We start from the raw sequence: 16,365 nt of genomic DNA on the forward strand, positions 1-16,365 counted from the left end.
ACTCCTTTTTTGGTCTGCTGTGTGCCTGTTTGTGGTTGTAGGTATGCACGGGTGGGCTGTGAGTGGGCAAAATTTTCAGATACAGGTAAATCCTCGATTTACGATGGTTCATTTAGCGACCGTCCAAAGTTACAACGGCCCTGAAAAAAAGTGACTCAACAACCATTTTTCACACTGACGACCGTTGCGCCTTCCCCCGCGGTCATGCGATCAAAATTCAGATGCCCGGCCACCGACTCACCTTTATGACGGTCGCAGTATCCGTTTTGCGACCTTCCGATAAGCAAAGCCAGATTCACTTAACAACCGTGTTACTAAGTTGCAGGAGTTCACTTAACAACAACTGTGGCAAAAAAATTAGGTCGTACAACGGGGCAAAACTCCCTTAACAAATGTCTCGCTTAACGACAGAAATGTGGGGCTCAAATTGCAGTCATTAAGTCGAGGACGATCTGTAAATTTAACATATAAATTAACCCAACCGCTGAACCCTGAGCTACAGATACTCCTTACTACAATTGAGGGTGTGATTAGATATTTTATATTGCAATGGTGTTGCAAATATCATAAATACATGCTGGTTGCCCGAATTTTGACCACGGGGATACGACGGTCATAAGTCGAGGACTACCTGTACCTTAAAAGTTGCCAAAGTTTGAGAAACCCTGGTTAGATTTTGGGGTGCACTTTGCTTACTAATCTCTCTCGCTCTCTCTCTCTCCTTGTAGTTACTCCAACACCCTCCGTCTCTTCGAAGCCGGCTTGTAAGTATTTTCTTTCCCCCTTTCTCCCTTTCTGTTTTTGTGCTAATTGGAAAGGGCGGTGGATGAGGATGATGGGAGTTGTAGTCGGACGCAGCTAGAAAACCCCAAGTTAGCCGTTCCGCCAAGACAGCCATGGAGGACCTGAGGGTGCCCAAATCTTCTTTGGTTTCACCGGTGCACCCCCCACCCCCCACTTTCTTCCCCCCCCCTCCCCAACAGTGGAGGAGGAACAGGGTCAAACCGGAAGCACGGTGGCGGTGATTGCGGTGTGCGTCTGCGTCCTGATCCTTCTCCTGATCGTGGGCTTCTTCTACTTCATGCAACGCCGGGGTCACTTACCCTGCAGCCGGGGAGAGAAAAGATCGCTGTGAGTGACACCCGTCGCGCTGGGCAGCCCGGAATCGGTGTTCTAAGGTGGTGTGGGGAAACGGTTTCCCCACTTAAAATTTCCCCCTTAAAATTCCTCTAAGGCAGTGTTTCTCAACCTTGGTAGCTTGAAGATGGGTGGACTTCAACTCCCAGAATCCCCCAGCCAGCGCTGCTGGGAGTTGAAGTCCACCCATCATTCTGGGAGTTGAAGTCCACCCATCTTCAAGCTTCCAAGGTTGAGAAACACTGCTCTAAGGCATGGGGAGAGAGGAGAGGAAGGAGGGAGAGAGGCAGGGAGGGGGGGACGGAAGGGAGAGAGGGGAAGGGGAGAGGGAGGGAGGGCAAGGGAAGAGAAAGAGGAGGAAAAAGGGAGGGGAGAGAGAGGAGAGGCAGGGAAGGGAAGGGAGGAGAGGAGAGGGAAAAGGAGGGGAGAGAGGAAAGGGAAAGAGCAAAGGGGAGGGGAGAGAGAGGTAGGGAGGGGAAGGAAGAGAAGGGAAGGGAAAGGGCAAAGGGCAAAGGGGAGGAGAGGGGAGAGGAAGGGAGGAAAGGAGAGGAGAGGGAGAGAGGGGAAAGGAAGGGAGAGAGGGAGGGGACCTGAAGTGGAGGGGAGAGCTGGAGGAGAGGAGAAAGAAAGTGGAAGGGAAAGAGAGAGGAGAGGGGAAGGGAAGAAAAGGGAGAAAGAGGAGAGGAGAGGGAAAAAGAGGAGAGAGAGGAAAGGGGAAGAGCAAAGGGGAGGAGAAGGGAAGGGAAGGGAGAAAGAGGAGAGGCAGTGAAGGGAAGGAAGAGAGGGAGGAGTGGAGAGGGAAAAGGAGGGGAGAGCAAAGGGGAGGGGAGAGAGGCAGGGAGAGGGAGGAAGAGAAGGGAAGGGGAAATGGCAAAGGGGAGGGGAGAGCTGGAGGAGAAGAGAAAGGGAAGTGGAAGAGAAAGAGAGAGGAGAGGGGAAGGGAAGAAAAGGGAGAGGGAAAAAGAGGAGAGAGAGGGAAGGGGAAGAACAGAAGGGAAGGGAGAAAGGAGAGTCAGGGAAGGGAAGGAAGAAAGGGAGGAGAGGAGAGGGAAAAGGAGGGGAGAGAGGAAAGGGGAGGGGAAGGGAAGGGAACGGAGAAAGGAGAGGCAGTGAAGGGAAGGAAGAGAGGGAGGAAAGGAGAGGGAAAAGGAGGGGAGAGAGGGAAGGGAAAGAGCAAAGGGGAGGGGAGAGAGAAGAGAGGAGAGGGGAAAGGAAGGGAAGGGAAGGGAAGGGAGGAGACCTGAAGTGGAGGGGAGAGCTGGAGGAGAGGAGAAAGGGAAGTGGAAGGGAAAGAGAGAGGAGAGGGGAAGGGAAAGGTGGAGATGAGAGGGGAAAGGGAGAGAGCCAAGGGGAAGGAAAGAGAGAGAGGGAGGAGAGGAGAGGGAAAGGGAGGGGAGAGAAGGACGGGAGAAGAAGGGAAGGGAGAGAGAGCAAATGTGAAGGCTCTTCTTGGATGTGCTCTGAGCTTTCTCCATTTCATTACCGACCTCCATAACATCATCAAGTGTGGGGTGTGGGGGGGAATGAACGTTTCTGGCTGTTTATATTTGCTTGTCCGTCACGGGGTGTTTGATTCTAGCTTGAAGAACGCGTGTTGAATTAGGGGCTGGTTTTCTTCTGCGTTCAGGACCCCCAAGGAAGGGACTCCGGATAACACCGTGGTGGAGATGAAGGCTGACAGGCGGAACGAACAGACGGGGTTGCTGAGTCCCGGAGGCGGCGGTGGTGGTGGTAGAGGAGGAGGAGGAGGCGGGACGAATGAGGTGAGGAGGGGGCTGGGTGGGCCAAGGATAAGAGACCCCCCACCCCCCGCCCTTTAAGCTTCAGAGTGACAGCCTTTGCAGCAGGAAGGGGTGGGAAACCTTGGCCCTTTTTAAGACTTGTGGACTTCAACTCCCAGAATTCCCGAGCCAGCCATGCTTGGCTCCTCCAGACCCTCCCTTAAGGGGAGGGGCCTTAAGTTCCCAGAATTCCCAGCAATGGCCAAGCGGCCAGTTAAGAATCCTGGGAACTGAAGTCCCATCTATCTGGTGTGCTTGCAGGATTAGGGGGAAAGAAGAGATTGGGGCAAGGCAAAGGAGGACAATGGAGTGTGAATTAATGCCGTCTTTTCTTCCTTCTTTCCTTCTCTCCCTTCCCTTGTTCCTCCAATCCCTCTTCTTTCCCTCCCTCCCTCTTCCAAATGCTCCTTGCTTCCTCCCTCCCCTCTTCCAAATCCTCCTCCTTCCTTCCTTCCTTCCTTTCTTCCTTCCTTCCTTCCTTCCTTCCTTCCTTCCTTCCTTCCTTCCTTCTCTATTCCAAATCTCCCTTCCCTCCCTCTTCCAAATCCTCTTTCCTTCCCCTCTTCCACATCTTCCTCCCTCCCTCCCTCCCCTCTTCCATTTCTTTCTTCCTTCCTTCCTCCCTCCCTCCCTTTCTCTCTTCCATATCTTCCTTCCTTCCCCTCTTCCTCCCTCCCTCCCTCCTAATCCCCTTCCCTTCCCTCCTTCGCAGTGCTGAGCAGAGGGAAGTTGGACCTGTCTTCTACCAAGGGAGGCCCCTTCCCATTCTGTACCACCCACAATGGATGGAGAAGATTCTGGAGAGGATCCTGCCAGGGCATGACAGCCCTCTCCCTCCCTCCCTCCCTCCTTCCCTCCCCCACCCTCCTCCTTCCCTCTCCGTGGAGGCAAGGGGCTTCCTTCTCACCTACACTTTGTGTCCGGAGAGGTGGAGAGGCCAAGTGGGGGGGGGGGGAGAGCTATTCTGCCAACTACTTCTTCCTCCTTTAAAAATACCACATTTTGGAGGTGATGTTTATTTTTATTTTTATTTTTTTTGGCTTTGTTTTTTTTTTTTAAAAAAAGGAACTGACAATTATCTGGACAGACGCTCCGTGTTTAGCCTCCGGCATTTCCTAAACAAAGTCGCCCACAGACAACATTGATGTCAGGGAGACAAACCAACTTTGCAGAAGTGGCTAACTCATCGATTTTCGACGTTCCTTTTTTTAATTTTTTTTAATTTTATTTTTTTAAACCAACTTTCAGCAAGCCCGTCTCTGCTACGATCTAAAACGAACTGTGTTTGGTTAACCCCCCCCCCCCGCTCACTCCGAAAGCGAGTTCACACAAACCTTTGGCACAATCCTGGGTGTACGTTCTCCGGTGTTCCTGGGCACGCCTGTCTGCCCCGTGTTTGCTCAGTGTTTATGCATGCCCCAAAAGCCAGCCTCCGAGAGATGTCCTCATCTCTCAGTTTCGACCCTCTCGCAGCTTGCCGTTCTCGGAGGGCCCGTCACTCACCTGTAGATCTCTCTAGCAAGCATTTTTCTCCCACTCCTCCTGGTGCGATTAACCGGTGGAATTGCACCGCTTGCCTCCAGAAGTTGTGGGGGGCTCCACCGCTGGAGTTTTGTTTTGTTTTTTAAAGACGAGATTGGACAACCAATCTGCAATGGTATAGGGCAGTTTTTCTCAACTTTGGTAGCTTGAAGATGGGTGGACTTCAACTCCCAGAATCCCCCAGCCAGCAGCGCTGGCTGGGGGATTCTGGGAGTTGAAGTCCACCCATCTTCAAGCTTCCAAGGTTGAGAAACACTGGTATAAGGCCTCCAACTCTGCTATTCTGGGGAGGAGGGTATTATATCCCCTTTATAACCTGTGGACTTCAACTCCCAGAATTCCTGAGCTCAGGAAATTCTGGGAATTGAAGTCCACAGGTTGTAAAGAGGACATACTTAACCCTTCCTCATACTTGTATGTCCCTCTGCATTTGAGCCTTGGAATTCAGCCTCGGCTTTAACAGCAATTCGATCCGTGAAAGGAGCGATCTATTCAAGGCGCAAGTAATGACGTTCCTACCAAGCCACAAAGACCAGTAGTCCTCGACTTAGGACAGTTCCTTTTAGTGACCGATCGAAGGGACAAGGGTGCTGAAAAAAAGTGACCGAAGACCACTTATGACGATTGCAGCATTTCCCCCATTGATCATGTGATCAAAATTCAGAGGTTTGGCCGTGGATTCATATTTGCGACGGTTGTATCTCCCTTTTGCGACCTTCTAACAAGCAAAGTCTACAAATCGGGGAAGCCCGATTCACTTAACAACCGTGTTACTAAGTGAACCACTGCAGTGGTTGACTTCACCGACGTGGCCAGAAACGTCGTAGAACGGGGGCCAAAACTGACTTTTAACGAATGTCTCACTTAGCAACGTAAATTCGGGGCTCCGTTGTGGTCGCTAAATCGAGGACTATCGGTCTAGCCTAGCGCTGATTCCATCAATCCCCGATCCTCTGTCTAAACGGCTTCGAATTCGGCCAGTGGCTTCGAATGTATGGATTTTTTTTTTTGCCCCTGAGTCCATTTTTTTTTTTTTTTTAATTTGATTTATATGCCGCCCTTCTCCGGAGACTCAGGGCGGCTTACAATGCGCTAAGCAATAGCCTTCATCCTTTTGTATATTTATACAAAGTCAGCTTATTGCCCCCACAAACTGGGTCCTCAATTTACCTACCTTAGAAAGGACGGAAGGCTGAGTCGACCTTGAGCCTTGGCGAGATTCGAACCTGCAGTAATTGCAGGCAGCTGGTCTTAATAACCAGCTTAATAACAGGGTGCCTTAGACCACTGTACTACCAAGGCTCATTGCTATCCGTCGCAACCCCTTTGATTTCATTCCCCCGCCCCCCGCCCTGTGGCAATAAGGTATTATGAATTTATCCTGACTCACCATCAGCCGAGTGTATTATTCCAACCTGCTTTGCCAAGAAAAGCGATTTTTGTCTGCACATCTGATCATTAGCAATCGCGGGGGAAAAAAATATTCCTGTTTGTTTCTATTTTATAGAGCTTTGGCTTCAAGGGGTCTGGGGAAGGGTCTTTTCAGGCAGAAGGTGGGGGGGGGGCTTTAAAAAGACGGCAACGACAGACAATGAATTGTATTTTTGTGTGTGTGTGCATGTGTGTCCCGTTCCCTCCACGTCTCTCTGCTCTTGAGGTTTGATCCCGAATCGGACAGGGCTGGCATTTGAATCCGCCCGATCTGTGGATCTTCTTCCTTCTATATATATATTGCATTTTTTTTTACAGGATACCGTTTTTTGCGTGCACGGCAAAATCTCTTCGGAATAAATTGTCTTTTGTCAGGATTGTGATCTGTCAGTGGTTCTCTAATCCTGTGTTTCCCAATCTGGGGAAACTTTTAAAAAAAGAGTGGACTTCAATTCCCAGAATTCCCCAGCCAGCAGAGCTGGCTGGGGAATTCTGGGAGTTGAAGTCCACTCGATTTAAATTTCCCCAGATTGGAAAACATTGCCTTCATCCCTGCAATATGTCACTTCCTTTCTCTGTTGCACTGTCTGGTCGAGACACTGGCGTTGTGGGGGAGGTGGGGGAATATTTGGGCCTTTCTTTTTTTTATAATTAGAGACTTTTAATGGTGTTGCAGCCTAGAACAGAGTAAAGCCGGGAGCTATGGCACACCACGGTGGATAAGAAGAGGAGGCTAGGAGATGGGGGGCTCCCCTAGGCCCGTGGGTTGTTTTTTTTTTTAAAGCAATTTTTAAGATAAAAAGCAAAAAAAGCTGGGAATTTTAAAAGAGTTTTGCCTTGAATGGCAGCTGAAATATTCCTTTATTTCTCCCCCCCCCCACCACCACCTCTCTGGCCTTCCAGATGTGATTGGACTTCCGTTCCCAGCAACCCCTGGAGCTGCTGGGAAATGTAGTTCATCAACACCCGGTTAGGAAGGGTGCTATCGATTGCCCCCCCCCGTGTTTAAAAAGGCCTGGTTGAAGTTTTGGCCTCTTTCTCTTTGTCCCGACGGCAAATTCCTGGGTTGCTTCACTTTAAAATATAAAATAGCAATTTTCCCCATCCTTCCCCTTGATGTCCTTTTGGGAAATTTGATTATTTGGCCACTGCTTTGGGGATTTTGGCATCCCTTGGGGGAGAGCTGGGGATTAAGTGGCCTTTCAAAGAATTTTTTTAGCCTCCTTGCAGGGGTGAAATGCTACCGATTTGCTCCGGTTCCAGCAAACCGGTAATGATAAAAAGCTATGATCCGACGATCGGCTGTGCCGCACGGTTTAGCTTTGCTAGAAAGCAGGATTTCCCAGGTGCAACTGGGCTTTATTTTTCCTTGAAGGCATTTCGCTTCTCATCCAAGAAGCTTCCTCGGTTCTGACTTCAGTCCAAGAAACGTCTTCAGTCCTTCAGTCAGAACGGAAGAAGCTTCTTGGATGAGAAGCGAAACGTCTTCAAGGAAAAACAAACAAACAAAGTCCTTTTGAAAAATAGCACTTTCGGGAGAACCAATCAGTTGGCAACCTGGAGGAAGAAAACAGTTGGGCAACCTAGCAGCCCCTTCCATCCTCTGGACCGCCTGTTCCTACCACCCTGTCTGTGCCATGGCTCCTGGGTCTCCGTTCGGACGTTTCTACTTTCTACAGCCTTTTGCCAGGTTATGCTGTACGTTAGCCATTAAAAAAAAAAAAAAAAAAGATTATAACCTCCGTTTGACTCCTGAATCTTGGTGTGTCTCCGCCGGACTCATCTCCTGCGTCGGATGTGACTGGGAGCTGCTGAATGACCTGGTCCAACCCCTGTCAGAACCCACAAAAGAAAAAAATTATTTCGTGGCTGCCCTTCCTGCGAGTCTCGGAAGGAAACTTCAACGGCGAGCAAGAAAAGTCATTTATTTTCATTTTCTCGTTCGTTTTACTTCCCCCAACAAAATTGTACAGGTGGGCTTCAAAAATTTTAGGAAGGGGTTCTCTACCCCGTGGCTGGGGTGTGTGTGGCCATGGTGGGCGTGGCCTAGTCAGCCTCCTGCACCATAGTGTATGGGGGGGTGCGTTTTTGCCCTCCCCGGGCTCTGGAGGCGTTCCTCGAGACTCCGGGAGGGCAAAAATGGCCTCCCCAGGCTCTGGAGGCTGGAAACAGGCCCATGGTAGGCCCGTTTTTTGCCCTCCCCGAGCCTCTGCGCGCGCCCTGCACTTACCTGCATCCGAAATGGGCCGCGTGGGGACTCGGGAGGGGACGGGTGGGCAGCGCCAGCCAGGAGTGGGATTTGGGGGTTCTCCGAACAGCATAGAATCTTAGCTAGAGGTTCTGACGAACCCTCAGCAGCCCAACCCTGGTTACGACGGCATTGAAAACAGTGACTTAGGGCCGCTTTTCACACTTACGGTCTCGTATTTATGACGGTTGCAGTGTTTCTCCCCCCCCCCGGGGTCGTGTGTGATCCCCCTTTGCGATCTCCTGACAAGCGAAGTCAAGGGAGAAGCCGGATTCACTTAACAGCCATGTTCCTAATTTATGAACTGCAGCCCTTCGCTTTGCCAGTGTGGCAAAGAAAGGCTGTAAAACGGGCCAAAGCTCACTTTTAACAACCGTCTCGCTTAGCAGAAATTTGGGGGCAGGATTTTGCTCGTAAGTCGAGGACTGCCTGTAGGTAAGTGGGCCGGCTTTGTGTCTTCCAGAGACATTTTTCGATGCTCCCGGCTTCCTTCGGCGACGGCGAGTCAAGCGTGGCAGGATCGGAGTTTGGATTTGGGGGTGCAAATCCATGCTGGACCTCTCGCCCTGACGGGCCCGGGTTCAAAAGGCAGATTTGCTCAAAGGGAAGGCCGACCATCTCTGCTCTGCAGTTTCCTGGGGAGTGTTTTTAATTTTCCAACGGATTTCATGTGCGCTCCGCAGGGATTCGGCTTCGTCGCGTACGCGGCTAATTAGAGAAGTTCCTTCCTGCCCTCTTTGTCATCGCAACCGTTTTCGCTTCCCCTTTGAATTTGCTTCCAAAGCCCCCAAATTCCCGGCCAAGGAATACTACGAATTTCCCCTCCGGGATTGACTTCTTAAAGAGGAATGCCAGCTTTTTGGGCTCGGCTCCTGGGATCTCGGCTGACTTGTGACCTATTGCTCCAAGCAGCGTTGGGCCTTTCCTTTGGCAGATTGCAACTGTGCGAATCATTGTGGAAAACGCAGGTTGTGTTGTCGGTGGAGGTTCTTAATCATCCCAAGTCCTGGTTGTCCCAAAGGTGACAATTTTATTTATTTTTTTCCTTCCAAAGACAAATTGGACTTTCTCGGTTAGCGAACCAAGCAAGAAAATCCAGTTCTTTCCTTTTGAAAATAAAGATTTTAAAAGCACTTTTGGGACACAGGTTACGTTGCACGGAAAAGTGCTAGGATAGTCTATGGTTGCTTCCCTTCCCTGATTACAGCTAGTTCTCAATTTACGACCCAAACTGAGCCTCGAATTTATGTGGCTAAGTGAGAAATGCGTGAAGTGAGTTTTGCCCCATTTTGCGACTTTTCTCGCCACTTCTGTTAAGTGAACCACTGCAGTTCTTAACGGGGGTGTTAAGTGAATCTGACTTCCCCGTTGGCTTTGGGTGTCAGAAGGTCGCAAAAGGGGTTCCTATGACCTTGGATCACAGCAACGGTCGTAAGTATGAACCAGTTACCAAGCTTCTGGATTTTGAGAGATGCTGCCATGGTGAGAAATGGTCCTAAGTCAGGGGTGAAACGTTCCTGGTTCGGACCGGATCACCCGATCCAGTAGTGATGGCGGCAGGTGGTTTGGAGAATCAGTAGCAAAAATCCCTGTGCCCCCCCCCCATGCACAGCTGAGCCGCACAATCATCAGAGGCTTTTTTTTTTTTTAATATTAAAAGCATTTTTTCTACAATTTTTTCTTTCAAGGAAAAAATGCTGTTAAAAGTTTAAAAAAAAGCCTCTGATGATCCCGCGGCTCAGCTGGGATCCTCAGAGGCTTCTAAAAACATTTTTTTCAGCAACCTCTTGGCCGAAGAGGTGGTAAAAAAAATGCTTTGAAAAGTCTCCGACGATCCCAGCTGAGTTGCCTGATCAGCAGAGAGGCTTTTCAAAGCATTAGAAAAAAATGCTTTTAAAAATAAAAAAAAAAAAAGCCTCTGATGTTCGCACGGCTCAGCTGGGATAGTCAGAGGCTTTTCAAAGTATTTTTTTCTGCAACCTCTTCGGCCAAAGAGGTGGTAAAAGAAATGTCTTTAAAAGTCTCTGACGATCCCAGCTGAGTTGCCTGATCGCCAGAGGCTTTTCAAAGCATTCAAAAAAAATGCTTTGAAAAGTTTTTTAAAAAAAAAGTTGGCCACACCCACCCAGTCACATTACCCCCCCACCAAGCCACGCCCACAGAACCGGTAGTAACACATTTTTACATTTCACCCCTGTCCCAAGTCCCTTTTTTTCAGTGCCCTTGTAACTTCCAACGGTCACTATTGTAAGTTGAGGACTGTCTGTATAATTTCCTTGCATTTTTTCCAAACAACTGCTACAGCAGTGACGGCTAACCTTTTGGGTGCCGAGTGCCCAAAGCGTGCCCGTGTGTGTGCCCGAACCCCCAAAATGCAATGCGAGTACCCCTCCACGCATATGCCCTGCCTCATGCATGCACATGCATCCCTGCGCTTGTGCCCTGCCCCGCCGTGCATGCGCCCAGGGCCTCCTGCACCCCGTTTTAGCTTCCAGGTTGGTGCAGGAGGCTTTCCAGGACCAAAACGGGTTGCGGGGAGGGTGTTTGTGCATGCATGCAAAACCCAAAAATGCAATACGTGTGCCCCCTGCACATGCCTCCCCCGCATGAGTCTTGTGCATGCGCCCCGTGAATGCACGGCAGAGACCCAAAGACCAGCTGGCTGGGAGAAGGCGTGGGCGCATGCACGGTGGAGCTGGGCTGGTGCGACGGCTGGTGTGCCTGCAGAGAGGGCTCTGCTTGCCACAGGTTCACCATCACAGCCTTTGAGGTGACCTCAAGCGACTTCTGAGCTTCTCAGCTCACTGCCTGCTCCGAAATGACAATACACCAACCTTCAAAAGCAGCCAATGGATTTCTGAACCTTTGTTTGCAGATTTTAAGCGTGCATTTAATGCCCACAATTTTGGCAACTCCGGCGCAGATCTTTTGCAAAGGCGCAACACTTCTCCACATATTGCTTCAGAATAGATTTGGGAGTCTTTTCCCTCTTACTCAGCACAGCTGGGTCTGAAATGAGAAGAGAGAGAGAGAGAGCCAGAGCTGGCTGAGAAAATTAAAATATTATCTCCCCCCGCCAAGCCGTAAATCTGTCAAACCCAGGCCCGCTACTGTATTGGGCAAGGATCCCGCTAGCAAAGGATTCGGTAAGCCGTGGCCTTGTTAAATATGTAGGTTTGGTTGGTGTCAGGGGAAATAGCTCAATGCTTTCCCCAGCTGGTGAATAAATCCCCTCCAGCTTTTTAGTTCCTCGTGGACGGTGGGACCAGCTGAGACCAAGAATGTTTTGGAGAAGTCGATGAAAGAAGACAGGAGCATGTCTTGGAGACGTCCCACGCAGGCCCCCCCACCCCCGCAAGATTTAATGCTGCAGTCTGTCTGGATCCTGCCCATTGTCTAGATCAGCGTATCTCGACCTTGGCAATTTTAAGATGAGTGGACTACAACTCCCAGAATTGCCCAGCCAGTTCTGGCAATTAAGTCCACACATCTTAAAAGTTGTTTTACTGGTTGGGGAATTCTGGGAATTGAAGTCCACACATCTTAAAAAGTTCTTGTTCTGTTGGCTGGGGAATTCTGGGAGTTGAAGTCCACACATCTTAAAAAGTTATTGTTCTGCTGGCTGGGGAATTCTGGGAATTGAAGTCCACACATCTTAAAAGCTGTTCTGGTGGCTGGAGAATTCTGGGAGTTGAAGTCCACACATCTTAAAAAGTTCTTGTTCTGCTGGCTGGGGAATTCTGGGAATTGAAGTCCACACATCTTAAAGTTGCCAAGATGCCTTGGTAGATCTAGAAAGAGCAGAGAGAGGTAGCTTAAAGGAGAAAACACAGGTTGGGAATTTTCAGAAATTGGGGTGGGTGGGTGTGGGATTAATATTTCAGAGGGTCCCAATTGCCATATTGCCTTGCTCTCCAGCAGGGAAAAGCAATAACCATGCTGGAACAAAAGGTGATTCGTTAACCCTAGATTAAGGTCCATCATTGGAAGTCTCCCAAGAAAAGATCAGGTAACTATTTGCTCAGGATGGAATAAGTAGTCCTGCCTCGGGCACGGGGTTGGACTAGATGACCTCCAAGATCCCTTCCAGCCCTAGCATTGTACGATTCGAAGGGCTGGCACAATGCATGCACTTTGCCCCTTGTTCATTCAGCCAGTTAAGGGAACCGTGGCAGACAGGTAGTCTTCGGCTTACGGCCACAATTGAACCCCAAATTTCTGTTCCTACGTGGGACATTTTGTTAAGTGAGTTTTGCCCCATGTTACGACTTTTCTTGCCACAATTGTCCTGTGAGTCGCTGCTGTTGTTAAGTGAGTAACCCGGTTGTTAAGGGAATCTGGCTTCCCCCATTGCCAAAAGAGGATCACGTGACTCCCCACCCCCACCCCCACCCCGGCCAGGACACCGCAACCGTCATAAATACGAACCAATTGCCAGGCGTCTGCATTTGGATCCCGTTAACCCTGGGGATGCAGCAAGGGTCGTAAGTGTGAAAAACGGCTGTAAGTCCCTTTTCCCTGTGCCGTCGTAACTTTCGACCGGTTGTCAGAACTTTCAAATGGTTGTAAGTCGAGGACTATCTGTAAATACGTGAATACAGCGGAGAGGTTGGTGCTTGGGAGAGCAAAGGTGAGAAAACTCTGGTTTTATAGAATTTCTGCTGTAAGGGAACCAAGTTTATATCTGAGGTTTCCCTTTTGCTTTGCTTTGAGCTAAGGATCTCGTCTCTGGCAGCCAAGAAACTAATCAATCACGCACGAACATTTAGGATCTTGGTTTTACAGCACTTAAGCAGGCAGCCTGCCCGGGCTGCAACCCAACTGGAGGCATTTATTTTTATTTTTATTTTTAAAAAAAAAAAGAAGAAGAAAATCTAACCAACTTTATTTTGTCTGCGGGACACTGGCTCTTTCGCTAGGCAGGAATGCACCGAGATGTATCATGAGATAAACTCAAGGGCTGTGTGTTTTGGCTGAGGCTTGCCCGGGATTATTGCAGCCCAGCACGCAATCTGGCAGGCAGAAATCCCAAGGGTGCAGCCTTCAATAGAAGAGAGGGATGGAGGAAGCTTTGTCTATTCAGCTTCTGCCTGCTCCTCCTCCTCCTCTTCTTCATCCATTCACCTCCTTTCCTTTCCTTTCCTTTCCTTTCCTTTCTTTCCTTTCCTTTCCTTTCCTTTCCTTCTTCTCTATTCCCTTTCCTTCTTCTCCCTTTCCTTTCCTTTCCTTTCCTTTCCTTTCCTTTCCTTTCCTTTCCTTTCCTTTCCTTTCCTTTCCTTTCCTTCTTCTCTATCTCTTTTCCTTTCCTTTCCTTCTTCTCTATTCCCTTTCCTTCTTCTCCCTTTCCTTTCCTTTCCTTTCCTTTCCTTTCCTTTCCTTTCCTTTCCTTTCCTTTCCTTTCCTTTCCTTTCCTTTCCTTTCCTTTCCTTTCCTTTCCTTTCCCTTCCCTTCCTTTCCTTCTTCTCTACCTCTTTTCCTTTCCTTTCCTTCTTCTCTATTCCCTTTCCTTCTTCTCCCTTTCCTTTCCTTCTTTCCTTTCCTTTCCTTTCCTTTCCTTTCCTTTCCTTTCCTTTCCTTTCCTTTCCTTTCCTTTCCACTCCTCCCCTCCCCTTAACTCCCCTCCCCTCCCCTTCCTCCTCCTTCCCCTGACCTGGTACTGGTGTGAATCCAGACGATGTTTGATTTCACCTTTCTGAGCTGTTCACCAACCCACCTCTGGTTTAAGGTCAGCTCCTCATTGGCAACCTTCAGTCTCAGAAGACTCTGGTATCGTGCTCTGGAAAGAGGTCCTAAAACAGCATCTGGTGTGACTCAAAAGGCCGATTCAAGAGTGGCAATTCGTCCTGCTTAAGTTGTTGAGCTAAACCCAACATCATGCCTAGCTTTATACCACCGTCCATGGCCGTTCCCTGGAGGAGTTTGTGCCTGTCCCACTCACTCAGCCCATGTGAGTCCACATGCCCAGAGGGCGTCCATAGGGTGTGGGCCCCAAACTCAAAAGATGACGGCACCCCTGACATGCCACATCCTATGGACACCCGTGACTCTCGCTTGTTGCCGCAAGAAAAATGGCCAATCGTATTGTTTACGTTGGCTTTTCATTCCGTCAGGGAAAAAAAGCATGATATCCATCTAACCATTAAGGAAAAAAGTCACCGCCCTCCCAAAAGATGTCACATTTTCCTGCCTCCCACTCGGGAAGGACCGAAAACTCAAAGCTTTGAAAACTCAAAACTTTGGACTTGTTTCAGGCGAGTCTTTTTTGCCAGTGCCTGATAATAACAGTTAGTCCTCGACTTACGACTGCAATGGAGCCCAGAATTTATGTCGCCAAGTGAGGAATGTGTTTAGTCTTGCCCCATTTTACGACTTTGCTTGCCGTATTTGTAAAGCAAATCATTGCGGTTGTTAACTGGGTAACGTGGTTGTTAAGCGAATCTGGCTGCCCCACGCCCCACCCCCATTGGCTTTGCTTATCGGAAGGTCGCAAAAGGGGATCCTACGACCTTGGGACACAGCGACGGTCATAAGTATGAACCAGTTACCCAAGCGTCTGCATTTTGATCGGGTAACCGCAGAGATGCTGCAACGGTGAAAAACGGTCGTAAGTCGCTCTTTTTCAGTGCTGTTGTAACTTCGAACGGTCACTAAACCGTCGGCCAAACAGTGTCGACTGGCGGCCCCCAGGGGGAGGGCCTTCTCTGTGGGGGCACCCACTATCTGGAACGAGCTCCCCCCCCCGGAGATACGGAGGATCCCGGATCTGCGCACTTTCCGCCGCGCTCTTAAGACCTTCCTATTCCAGCAAGCTGGCCTGGCCTAACCTTTTTTCCCCTTTTTCTTTTAAATCGAAAATTTTAAATCTGTTTTTAAATTATTGGGATGTTTTAAATTTGTCTCGGGCTAAATGGTTTAATCTGGTTTTCTTTCTGCTTTTAAATTCTGTATTTATGTATTTTATTTTGTGCCTGTTCACCGCCCTGAGTCCTTCGGGAGTAAGGCGGTATATAAATCTAATAAAACAAACAAACAAACAAACAAACAAACAAACAAACAATTAAACGAGGACTACCTGGGCTTGCAGGAAAAAAAATAACCCCAAGAAGCAAGGTTGCATTTTGCTTTCAAGGGTTAGATGCTGAGGAGGTATCGGAGACGAAGAGTCCTGGAGGTCCTGGAGATGAATTTCCCATGCAAAAAAAAAAGGGGGGGGGGATTTTTCGGTCCTATGTCCTAGCTGGAACTTTGCAGGCGCTGGGTTGGGTTGGGTCGAGTTTCCCTTCGGACGGAAGAGTTTGGGTGGAGAAGTCATTTCCTTTCCTTGGGCAGTTTTTGGGACCTGACCTGAACTCCCTAGCAACTAGGAAATGGAGTTGGCAAGCTTGTGTATAAATATAAGCTTCTGCATGTATGTGTGTTTGTGTGTCTTTGGCACATGCGTGGAAGCTGCAGGAGTGGGACAGAGAGGGAGGGGAGGAAGAGAGAACATCGGCCACATAAGTGTGAGGAATTGCTTTTTCAGCTGAAAAACCCCAATTTGGGGGAGCAATGGGGTGGATGGGTATTTTGGGGGGACGGGGTGTCGTTCTCTGCAGCATGGAGACTCCTCCCGCTGTCCTTCCAGAGAGCCCATGTTCCACATGAGTATAATACGAGAGCCAGTTTGGTCTAGTGGTGAAGGTGCAGGCCTAGAAACCAGGAGATTGGGAGTTCTAGTCCCGCCTCAGGCACAAAAGCTGGCTGAGTGACTTTGGGCCAATCACCAGGAGACTGGGAGTTCTAGTCCCGCCTTAGGCATGAAAGCCAGCTAGGTGATTTTGGGCCAATCACCAGGAGACTGGGAGTTCTAAATTCGGAGAGCCAGTTTGGTCTAGTGGTGAAGGTGCAGGCCTAGAAACCAGGAGACAGGGAGTTCTAGTTCTGCCTTAGGCATGAAAGCCAGCTAGGTGACTTTGGGCCAATCACCAGGAGACAGGGAGTTCTAGTCCCGCCTTAGGCATGAAAGCCGGCTAGGTGACTTTGGGCCAATCACCAGGAGACTGGGAGTTCTAGTCCCGCTTTAGGCATGAAAGCTGGCTAGGTGACTTTGGGCCAATCACCAGGAGACTGGGAGTTCTAAATTCTGAGAGCCAGTTTGGTTTAGTGGTGAAGGTGCAGGCCTAGAAACCAGGAGACAGGGAGTTCTAGCCCTGCCATAGGCATGAAAGCTAGCTGGGTCACTTTGGG

General features: G+C 49.4%; 1 protein-coding gene across 2 annotated transcripts in view; it reads left to right on the forward strand.

Annotated features, from left to right (window-relative positions):
* The window catches only part of BCAM (basal cell adhesion molecule (Lutheran blood group)), a 95,161-nt gene extending 91,155 nt beyond the window's left edge, over positions 1 to 4,006 (forward strand). Inside the window, exons 14-17 of one of the 2 annotated variants that reach the window (XM_087876271.1) lie at positions 729 to 764; positions 984 to 1,131; positions 2,765 to 2,900; positions 3,631 to 3,768. In XM_087876271.1, coding sequence (XP_087732397.1) covers positions 729 to 764; positions 984 to 1,131; positions 2,765 to 2,900; positions 3,631 to 3,636 — 326 coding nt within the window. In that variant the 3' untranslated portion in view covers positions 3,637 to 3,768. Of the gene's footprint in view, positions 1 to 728; positions 765 to 983; positions 1,132 to 2,764; positions 2,901 to 3,630 lie in introns of both variants that reach the window. The other variant, XM_087876270.1, reaches the window with a different exon arrangement.
* Positions 4,007 to 16,365: the final 12,359 nt, after the last annotated feature.

Source organism: Pantherophis guttatus, chromosome 10, assembly GCF_059756535.1.
Source record: "Pantherophis guttatus breed Tessera chromosome 10, ASM5975653v1, whole genome shotgun sequence".
NCBI lineage: Eukaryota > Metazoa > Chordata > Lepidosauria > Squamata > Colubridae > Pantherophis > Pantherophis guttatus.